The sequence below is a fragment of the Hetaerina americana genome, unplaced genomic scaffold, assembly GCF_022747635.1.
Source record: "Hetaerina americana unplaced genomic scaffold, ioHetAmer1.1.p SCAF_1, whole genome shotgun sequence".
NCBI classification, from domain to species: Eukaryota; Metazoa; Arthropoda; class Insecta; order Odonata; family Calopterygidae; genus Hetaerina; species Hetaerina americana.
Genome location: NW_027286069.1, coordinates 98,074,614 through 98,086,623, shown reverse-complemented (window position 1 = coordinate 98,086,623; position 12,010 = coordinate 98,074,614). Strand labels below are relative to the sequence as shown.

At 39.6% G+C, this 12,010-nt stretch overlaps 1 protein-coding gene across 1 annotated transcript in view; it reads left to right on the top strand.

Annotated features, from left to right (window-relative positions):
- Positions 1-12,010, top strand: part of LOC139692771 (adipokinetic hormone/corazonin-related peptide receptor variant I-like) — a 310,976-nt gene that overhangs the window by 177,678 nt on the left and 121,288 nt on the right. Inside the window, exon 7 of the mRNA XM_071591087.1 lies at positions 647-776. Coding sequence (XP_071447188.1) covers positions 647-776 — 130 coding nt within the window. The remainder of the gene's footprint in view (positions 1-646; positions 777-12,010) is intronic.

Here is a 12,010-nt window from a genome sequence, read left to right as displayed (position 1 = left end):
AGGGTAGAGAGCGATGATTAGTTGGAGGTGGAGATGAAGGAAACAGGGAGGGAGTATATCTTAGTGAGCTTATTCATATCGCTTTAACTGTTTGACGCTGCAGTAATGTCTGACGGGCGTAGGGAGCCGACTACTGAGGCTAATATGCTTAAAGAAAAGAAAAGAATGGAGGTATGTTAGGCAACTGGGAGGCAATGTAACGGGATATAAGGGTTGCCGCAGCCGCCACCGCGGCTGCGGCAACCCTTATATCCCGTTTGTTTTGTCATTGCGCCACAAATGATAATGTACCTAAATTATTAATTTTTATTGCCTTTAATATTTTTAAGAAATCATTATTATTGAGTTTTGTTTTTGTATTATACTATTCCGCATCTTATTAAGGTAATTATGCAACTGAGCCAATTGAAGGTTGTAAAGTGCGACTCATACAAAGAAACTTGTATGCATAGAATGATGGCGTATTCGCGGTAACCACTGATATTTAACAGAGCATTTAATATTTCAAACTGCTTAAATTCAGTTATTGTTTTGAAAATTTTGTAAAGGATACTTGTATTATCCCTCGTGTAATATTAACGACTTAATTAACATCATATAGTGTCTTTTTGTCCGCATGGTGACTTTGATGTCTACGCCGGCGCAGAAGCCGAGAAGATCCGAAGGTCCAGCCTTGGATACCTGGGGAAGGCCAAGATTAAGACGCTCAAAATGACAGTCACCATAGTACTTGTCTTCATTATATGTTGGACTCCGTACAACGTCATGTGCCTCTGGTGAGTGATATCACTTTTCTATATTTTATCTTATGTATGAGCGTGCATCAATCTTCTATCTTTCCAGGAAAATAATATTTTCATTTATAGAAACATTTATAAGATCTTCATACAACTTTGTTCAGAATCACCATTCAAAGAAAATATTTCAATAACTTCAGTTTTGTTCCATTTCCAAATTTCTGCATCTCTCTGAGGAGGCTAAAAACTGAAATTTGTTTGATATAATATAGGAGAGATAAAAGCAGAACCGACGAACATGACCATTGTTCAGGTATGCATGTCTACGAGCAATCATTGGGAGAAGACAGCGATAGGATATACGATCAGTTAGAGGACATAATCGCGTGCATTCCTGCTGGGAAACATTTGATAGCGATTGGCTATAGGAATGCGACGGTAGGCGAAGTAAGAGATGGTGATGAGTTGGGAGACTACGATTTAATCACAAGGAATGACCGCGGGGAGAAAGCATTTGAGTTCTGCAGAAGACTGGGGTTATTCATCACCAACACTTGGTTTAGATGCCACAAAAGGCGCAGGTATTCATGTAAAATACCAGGTGATTCAAAAACTTATCAGCTACATTATATTCTGGTTAGACAGGTTTAGGAACAGTGTGATAAATTCGCACAGCTTCCCGGGAGCGGATGTGGACTCTGACCACAATTTAGTTGTTATGAAATGTAGAGTCCGTTTCAAAAAGATAAGGCAGGGGCGGCGAGTTAGAAAATGGAATGTAGAAGCATTAAATGGTTTGAAAAGGAAAGAATACAAACAGGCGGTAGAGGAAATCATGATGGGTGGCAAAGAACTATGTACTATCGAAGAAATATGGGAAAGTATCAAGACGGCTATCTAAAGCCGCAAAAGACACTATTGGAACCGTTAACGCTAAAAGGACCAGGAAACCATGGATCACGGATGAGATGATTACAAAGATGGATTAGAGAAGAAGATGGATGAATGAAAATACATAGTTAGGTAAAATGAAGTACAAAGAGTAAAACAATAAATTGAGGCGAGCAACAAATAAAGCAAAACAAGCATGGTGGAAAAAGCAGTGCGAGGATATGGAAAGTTTGCAGAAGAAGGGTGAAATTGGTAAACCATACAGCAAGGTTAAATCACTATCGGGAAGTAAGAAGGGAAGATCTGTGTTGACATGCAGAGATAAGTCGAGTTACATAATATTTGACACAGGAAAGATCCAAGAGAGGCGGAAGGAATGTATGGAAGAACTGTATGTTGAAGAACATAGGCCAACAAAGGTTCGGCATAGAAAAGGAGCATGACGTAGATGAAGATAGCTTAGGTCCAGGCATACTCGACGATGAGTTAGAAAATACATTAAGGGAGATGAAATTAAATAAGGGCTTGGAGTCAGACTATATTCTTGCGGAACAACTTAAAGGTTTGGGAAAATGTGGTAGGAAGAGGCTCTATGCAAATACATAGTTAGGTAAAATGAAGTACAAAGATTAAAACAATAAATTGAGGCGAGCAAAAAATAAAGCAAAACAAGTATGGTGGAAAAAGCAGTGCGAGGATATGGAAAGTTTGCAGAAGAAGGGTGAAATTGGTAAACCATACAGCAAGGTTAAATCACTATCGGGAAGTAAGAAGGGAAGATCTGTGTTGACATGCAGAGATAAGTCGAGTTACATAATATTTGACACAGGAAAGATCCAAGAGAGGCGGAAGGAATGTATGGAAGAACTGTATGTTGAAGAACATAGGCCAACAAAGGTTCGGCATAGAAAAGGAGCATGACGTAGATGAAGATAGCTTAGGTCCAGGCATACTCGACGATGAGTTAGAAAATACATTAAGGGAGATGAAATTAAATAAGGGCTTGGAGTCAGACTATATTCTTGCGGAACAACTTAAAGGTTTGGGAAAATGTGGTAGGAAGAGGCTCTATGCAAATACATAGTTAGGTAAAATGAAGTACAAAGAGTAAAACAATAAATTGAGGCGAGCAAAAAATAAAGCAAAACAAGTATGGTGGAAAAAGCAGTGCGAGGATATGGAAAGTTTGCAGAAGAAGGGTGAAATTGGTAAACCATACAGCAAGGTTAAATCACTATCGGGAAGTAAGAAGGGAAGATCTGTGTTGACATGCAGAGATAAGTCGAGTTACATAATATTTGACACAGGAAAGATCCAAGAGAGGCGGAAGGAATGTATGGAAGAACTGTATGTTGAAGAACATAGGCCAACAAAGGTTCGGCATAGAAAAGGAGCATGACGTAGATGAAGATAGCTTAGGTCCAGGCATACTCGACGATGAGTTAGAAAATACATTAAGGGAGATGAAATTAAATAAGGGCTTGGAGTCAGACTATATTCTTGCGGAACAACTTAAAGGTTTGGGAAAATGTGGTAGGAAGAGGCTATATGGGCTGATTCGTAGTATCTATGAAGAAGGAATCCGGCCGGAAGACTTTGTGAGATCAGTGTTAATTCCTATTCCGAAAAAGGTAAAGGCTACATCATGTGCAGACCTCATGTGAGGACTGCAGGACAATAAGTTTGATATCCCACGCAGCTAAAGTTGTTTTCAGGTTCATAAACGAACGGATAGAGAGGAGGGCAAATGATTACCAATGAGATGATTAGTTGGGGTTTAGGAAGGGGAGAAGTACGCGTGGTGCCGTCGTAGTAATGAGATTATTAATCGAGTGGAATATAGAATACAGCCAGGAGGTATTTGCCTGTTTCGTAGATTTCTAAAAAGCGTTTGATAGAGTGAATTGGGAAAAACTAATGAGTATATTGCAGAAAATAGGAATAGATTGGAGGGAAAGGAGGCTAATCTGCAACCTGGACATGTCTCAGATTGCTCAGTTGCGGGTGGGGAACGGGGAGTCCGGATGGGCAGTGTTAAGAAGTGGTGTAAGGCAGGGTTGCCCATTATCACCATTGCTTTTCAACCTGTATGTAGAGGAATGATTAAAGAGGCATGGGAAGAACTGGAGGTATGAATGAAAGTGGGCGGGCAGTTCGTAAAATCATTTAGGTTTGCTGGTGACCAAGCTTTAGTTTGTCAGTCAGCCAAGGGGTTGCAAGCATTGCTGGGTGCATTGGAAATTCAGTGCGACAGGTATGGGATGAGAATCAATATTAATAAAACAAAGGTAATACGATTTTCTAGAAACAAAAAGGCTAAGCTAAACATTAAAATAGGAGGGCAAAAACTGGAGCAGGTAGAACAGTTTAAGTGTCTCGGTAGTGTTTTGGACCAACACGGTCAAAGTAGTAGGGACGTAAGGAAAAGAATTGGGTTAGGCAAAGAGGCTTTCACAAGGAGGAGGGAGTTGATGACAGGGACGCTGAGTAAGGATGTTAAGAATAGACTCGTTAAAACTTTAATATGGATGGTGGTTATGTACGGCGTGGGAACGTGGTCATTGAAGCAGGAGGATAGGCGTAGATTGGAGGCTTTTGAAATGTGGGTGTGGAGAAGAATGGAGAAGGTGAAATGGACCGAAAGGAAAACAAATGAGGAAGTACTTGGTATGGTGGGTGAAGATAGGTGTTTGTTGGGATAAATCCTTCGGAGGCACAAATCTGAGGTGCGACCAGGTTATCATAAATTTTAACTTTCTCCAGGCGGGATAATAAAATCAGCTGCATGTCGTATTGTGGAGTTGGGAAAGGAATATTTAAAGGAAATAGGTTACGTCCTGATTATAGGAACATGTTTCTAAAAGCGTTGCTTTGTGCTATTTTTCTTGTCGCTTAATGGAAAACACATAGTTCTGGGGGAAGATGTTCCTGGATAAAATTTTCAATGGAGGGCGAGAACTGTATGTATTTATTAAATGGTATATCTTTTTTTACCATCAAATATGGAATTAAATTTTTTACATTCAACGGTACATGTATCCATCGGAATCTTCTCAGTATATATGTATCCATCTTTAAACAGACAAACGTCAATTCAGTAGTCATGGTGTGCATCCACCCGCGTACTTATATGCGTTGCATCATCGATCTGGTTTTACGGTGCGTGAACATAAAAACGCAGCTATACCCTGCGAGCTGACGCAGGGGGATTGGATTCGGGTGGTGGAGTACCGGCATCAAAATCTTTTGAGTGTATACTTCTGGTAATAATCAAGAAATGCTAATTAAAAATGCATCGATATTTGGAATTAATTTGTAAAATGACGACTCGACGATGATAAATTTGTTATCTCTCTGGTACACTAAGCTGAGATTTATTATCTTTAATTGATATAAATATAATACATGCTACTAACACTCCGTTAGTTTCCAGGAAATTGAGGACGAAATAGGTTACATCAGTCCTAGGAATTTGATACTCGCGCGCTTGATTAAGCCTCAAAATATGAGACTCGCTTCACTTCATTCATAGAATATGAAATGGTAGGCAACAAAAGTGAATAAACTTATATTTCGAAAAATACCAAATATCCGCGTTATTCATTATATTGGCTGAGAAGATGGAAAGGTTCTTCACAGCCTGGCACTCAATGGCGATTTATACACGTAAAACATTAGCGGGAAATTCTCCATCTTGGAAACAAATATTAAATGGTGTATATTTTTGTCCTAACGGAGAGTGATGCGAAGTGGAGAATAATAATGCACGGGTTTATGTCAAAACCACTTCTGCCTTTAGAAACAATCATCATACAACACAGAAAAGGTGAATAGAATGCAGATACCCGAATAGAATACATGGGACAATAATATTATCAATATGTTAATAAATTTTTCGATATAAATTAGGGAAATTCTAACTGAAACTAAGCTTTCGTGAAAACTTAAATCGCAGAACTTACTCTTTAAACCAAAAGGCCAAAGTAGATGAGATTAAATTTTTAATGCTTCTTTTTGATTTTAATTCTGTTTTTTTGTTGTATGCTTCGTCGAACTATTTATTCAAACCTACTCATAATTAATTACTTCGTTATGAAAGGAGAACCTTCGATTCTTTCGACTACTTAATTTTCGAGTCCGCATCTTTTTCCCTTTCCTAAGAACCCCGTGCTACGAGGCATTGGGATAAAAACTGTAAGTATTTATTCACTTCCCTGGTGAAAACTTCTTTACAAAGTCCCTCCATGGTCTACCTTTTAGATTGATACATTTGTGGAGTAAACTCAAGACAATGATTGAAACGAACGCTCTATTACAGAGTTTGCCGGTTCACAATTTACCCATTTTTCAATTACGAGCATGATCCTTCAGGCTTAGCTGATATTTTCCCGCTTATCTTCATCTATTCTTTTTCATCAACATTCTTTTGCTTCCGCCTAATTATATTGGGACATAATAGTAGTTTCTTGCAGCTAAAAATGGTGTGCCATAGGAATGCTTGCTAAAAATAAAAGAATATTCTGTGCAAGCAATGTTTCATCTGCAGAAAGCAAGTCATTATTAATTTGAGTCAATTTAATGACGAGTTAATTATGCTTAGCACTCGTTCCTTGGTGTCTGCATTAGCATCTGTAATCATCTTTCAAACTATGAGCGTTTAGTAATGATTTAGTTTTCACCGCTACCGCTCTCAGCCGGAAGGTTATTTTCATGTGCGAGGAAAATGCCCACTTCTAACCTGCCCTATGGTATGTGTGAGATCTTTCAGGCGGAGGGGCAGCTCCTTTTTTAAGTACCCTGCAAGCCACCGTTAGGGTGTGTGGCAGGAGGTGAATACACGCCAGAATATTATGGACCCGAATTATTTTACCACTACCGCGGTCGGACAATGCTATTCTAGTCCCTCATCGTTCGTGGAAAAAATGGCAATTTGAATCTATTTTTTCTACCCTTAATCTCTCTCGTTTTATTGACGTGATATCGCCTACCTTAGTACAATGGGGTAATTATACATTTTCATTGTTAAAGAGTTATCCTTCTAACTTATACTAGAGATTTCATCAGTAATTCAACCTTCGCTTTTTGAGTGATTCCCAGCCTTATTCCTTTAATATTTTTGATACGCTACTAAGTTTATCATAAAGTTTTACAAATGTAACTACTCTACTCTGCACGCGATCCAAATCAATCCAACTTTGTGAGGATCCCATGTACGAGGATCCCTTCGTGAGGATCCCCCTTACTAGCAGCGTATTCCAAATGAGTCCCAACCAGCGGAAGATAACATTTCTCTCTGAGCTTTTCTTCGCATTTACCCAGTACTCATATATGAAAACCTAATTTTTTGTTATTCTGTCCACATTTTCCCCATTTGTGTTCTGTCAGGATAGCACCTAAGTATTTAATCGACTCTAAACATTCTATTTCGGTGTTCTCGATGCAGTAGGCGTTCTGACGGGAATTGCTCATTTGCCAAAAATTCATCACTATGTACTTTTTTCAGTGTAATTCTAAATACCAATTGTCCCACCAGTGTTGTATAGCAATAAGGTAATCTGATTAAGATGCTCTGTCCTTAGGATAATGGGTATGACGAAAAACCACTGCATCATCGGCAAATAAACGTATCTTACTAGTGACTACGGAGTCAATGTCGTTAACGTTGAGTAGGAATAAAAGAGGTCCGATAACACTTCCCTGGGGAACACCTGAAGTAATTTCTACTGCATTTGAGCTAACTCCATCTATCACTACTCTTTGTACCCGATCATTGAAAAAGCCTTTAATCCAACCCCGGATATTTTTATCTACTCCATATGTGCTTCCAGATTTGTGATTAGTTTGCTATGAGGTACTTTGTCGAAGGCTTTCATAAAATCTAGAAATATCGCGACCAATAGAACATTGCCCTCTCCCGACAAAAGAGTATCATGGACAAAAAGCGCAAGTTTTGTCTCGCAGGATTTGCCCTTTCGGAAACCTTGCTGGTTATTCATCAACTCCTGGCAATCGAGGTGTCGCACGATAGAACTAGCAAATATATGTTCCATGACCTTGCATTATATGGATGTGGGAAATAGGTCTGTAATTTCTCGGTTCCTCTTTGTCCCCGTCAATTAATATTGGTGTTATGTTAGCCGTTTTCCAATCTCTGCGAACCTTGTCATTTACCAGATACTTCTTAAATATGATATCAAGAAACGCTTCAATTTCCGACGCTAGTTCCCTAACTATACGAGTGGGTGTATGATCTATAGTCTGCCCATAAAGAAATGACTGCATAATTACCAAGAGTAGGTCGACGACATTGAATTATTACATATTAATGCGTATGATCTTATTCATTTATTAATCACTTCGTTTGGGAAATCCTGAAAATAACCATATTCTTCTGGAAACGTGTACGTTTTCAAATGCAGGACAAATATTTACGATATCATTTATCAAATGTCTTGAAAAAGGCTCCAAATATGTTTAAATATGACCTTCATATTCAGTATTTACAATTCCAGGCAGTTAATATTCCTGGATGCAATATACTTGGGCATCGGTTATCGCGCTGGCGCCTAATAAATTCCGCGGCTACTATTACACACCTAAGTCAACTAATGGGTAGTGTGTAACCAGAAGTGATACAGTCGATTTTACTGCATGGCCACTAGCCTTAGCAGACTGATTAAAAATGATGCAACTGGCCCCATGAGAATCGCCTCGGCACAGGAGGCAATGGAAACCATTTAATCGTTTGGTAATTCGAAATCCAGACGTCCAAAGGTTTATTTGAGAATTGTTAATTAAAAATTATAATTATCATTATTTAACAACCAAACTATACTGTTCATCCAAATTTTAATGTGCCATATATACAGGGTTCGTCCGGAAAATAAATGTACTGACTCCTGGGCTGGGCGCGCCCAGCCCAGGCGCGCCCAGCACCGCTCTGACGGGCTGCGATTGGAGAGGGGTATGTTGGCAAGCGACGCTGAAAAAGGCAGTCGGCTCTGAGCTGTGGTGTAGTGAGGAGCTCTGTTAACGCGAACCTCCACGCTCGACCCACGTCACGGAACGCGATGCCGAAGTTTTTGGAGCAGCGTTATTCCATCAAATTTGCGGTAAAGCTTGGGAAATCGTCTACCGAAACTGTCGGTATGATTAACCAGGCTTACGGGGAGTCAGCCATGTCCAGAAACATGATCTTTCGGTGGCACAAGATGTTCGTGGAGGGCAGAGAAGAGGTCGACGACGAGTCTTCGAGAGGTTCCCGATGATGCCTTCGCGGGAGCGTTCCAGGAATGGGAACGCCGCTGGAACAAGTGTATCGACTCACAAGGGTCCTATTTTGAGGAATATTAGCTTAAGATATGTAAAAGTGCAATAATTTTTTTTTCCTGAGCTCAGTACACTTATTTTCCGGACGAACCTACATGTACATATTTCTATATGGTATCAGTCTCAATTGGATGCGTTGCGCTTATCGCATATTTTTTCTAATCTTGAAAGTCGAGCTTAAAGCCATTGTTTTTTAAGATTCTTCAAAATAGCCCGCATAGCAATCATTAGAGCTTCTGATACAAAAACTCTTTCCACGAATGTGTTTCATGACATTAGGGGAAGAAAAAAGTCGCATTGATTAAATAGGGACCATAAGGGATGATGTGTGATGCAGTTCAAAGTTCGCGAGCGATTTAACAGAAATATTTGCGTTGTGCAGCATCCAGTCTGTTTCTTAGAAATGCGGCTTTTACCGATTTACATGGCTTCGGTGAATTTTCAGGATCCCAATAGGATGTACTATTTAGTTGCAGGTTCTGGTATTTATAGTATGTGCTGTTGTGGCATGCTGATACGCCACTCTCTGAATATTAACGAATTACATGACTTTCTCAGTAGAAACTACCAATTTGTTTTTATTATTTGATGTTGAGGATGCCGAAACTTTCCACGCAGAGTTTAGATGATCATTTTCTGGGTCAAAATGTTGTTTCCCATTTCATTTGCAGTGGTACTTTCGAAATAAACTCACCACACTGTAACATCAACTTAAACTACGAACACCCGCTTGAACATTCTGTTGGCCAGTTATGGGCAATCTTGGAACCCACCGTACACAAAAAAGTCTCGTAAATATTCAATTTTTCTGCTACCCTCATAGAGGTGCAACCCAATACATGTTTATATATAACGGCTTCCGCTGATGCAATACTGGAGTCAAATCAATAAAAACATTAATGAAACCGGTTAATTATTTTGGCCGATGATATAATAGGAGTAACGAAGAACAGTGGTTACGACATTGGATTGAGAAGATTTTGGTAAGAGGGTTTTTATCATTTGATCACTGAACTCATGATGGCAGAGCACGGAGACTGCCGGGAAAAGCAAAGGAGTTAATTTATTGGAGGTGGGAGAGAAGCTCTGGCATTAAAAGGTGTGTTGCTTGTAATGACGTCATATGTCATGGATAATAAAGGGTGAGGAAGGAATAGGGCCTGAATCGTTTTTTTTACTTTCTTTTTGTTTGAAAATGTAATAGCATCCATACGCTTCTAGTAAATGGTCTGGCATTCCTTTTGGAAGTTTTCAGTTGCTTTGCGTTATGTTATATTCTTAGAATTACGTGCTGTATAATACTTGATATCTCGGATTTGTGATGGACGACACTTTCTTGGTATCTCTTTGATACATTTCTACATGGCTGACTGACATAAAAGTAATCACAAGGATTGTAATTAAACTGGCTAATGATGGATTTTTTCGCTATGGATATTTTGTCTTCCGTGCTGCCTATTGGTTGTTTCAATATGTCGTTAGTAAGTATAGCATAGCTTTGTTTTTACGGATATAAAAATTCTCGGTAGATAATTAGGTGAAACAACACTTAATATTTCAAGCGGTATCATTTTTCCCTTGACTAGAGGAATAACTGTTATTTATTCAAATCATGCTTTCAAGAATTTTGTGTATGGCCTATTCTCTAAAAGAATTTTTCTTAGTTATGTCTTGAGTGTGTCGTTTCTCCATTATGAAGTTTTCTTTTGAAGTTAGTGCGATAAACGAGGGGGGACTTAAAAATAACGGGAATGTTATAGATTCTTTAGTTATATATATATTTACATTAAATTTTGTTCACCTTTAAAGAATTCCCCATTGACCACAGCGCACTTCTCCAAACGATGCTTCCATTGTTCGAAACATTGCTGAAATTCATTTATCGGTATGTATCGGTGGACAATCGATGTTATGCCGTTTTTTGTCAAAAACTGCATCACGGAGAGGGCGGTATGAGCCGGCGGCGTTGTCATGATGGAAGAACCAGTCGCCTGTGTGCCAAAGATCTGCTCTTTTCTTCCGGATACTCTCCGTCAATCTCTTCAAAGCCTCCAGGTAAAACTCCTGGTTGACAGTTTGACCCGGGGGAACGAACTCCGAGTGCACAATACCTCTGCAATCGAAGAAACAAATGAGTATTTTCTTGATTTTTGATTTCACTTGGCGAGCTTTTTTTGGACGAGGAGAGCCAGCTGTCTTCCATTGGCTTGATTGCTGATTCGTTTATGGATCGTATCCATAGCACCACGATTCATCACAAGTAATCACCTAGGAAAAAAAATCAGGGTCCCCTTCGAGCTAATTTTGAAGCTCAAAACATGCCTGAACTCGACGCTCCCTTTGCTCGTTAGTGAGATGGCAAGGGACAAATTTGGCCGCAACCCTTTTCATATGCAAATCTTCTGATAGAATCCTCTGAATGAAACTCCATGACACTCCAGACATTTTACAGAGTTAATCAATGGTTTTTCGACGGTCTTCACGAATGAGGGCATTGATTTTGTCGACGTTTTCGTCAGTTCTTGATGTTGAAGGGCGGCCTGAACGGTGTTGGACTTCAATTGATATTTCACCATTTTTAAAACGTGTAAACCAGTCGTAGACTCTGGTTTTGCTCGGGGCAGCTTCCCCGTAAGCAGTTTTGAGCATTACAATACTTTCCGCTGCCGAATTCCCCAACAGGAAACAAAATTTCGTTGCAGCGCGGTGCTCTTGATCCAGTCACAGCGACGGCGCTGCGCATACTGACGCAGGCGTAGCCTTACGTACAACCGGCCGAGCAAAGGCTTCCCCCACTCTCGCTCCCTACCGCAGAACTTCCCGTTACGTTTGGGTCCTCCCAGCGAATAGGAGTAACTATACAAGAGAATGAAATGCTGTAAATATGTGACTGTGTTTGTTATATTCAAAAGAGCAATTGTGTAATTAGTTGTTTGGGTTTTTAGGTTTTCGAATGCATTATATTCTATTTTTCCTTTCACTCTGGTGAAGGGAATTTTTCCTTTCACTCTAGAAAAGGTCAAGCAAGAGGTGATAGGTCTGCTCAGCTTGCT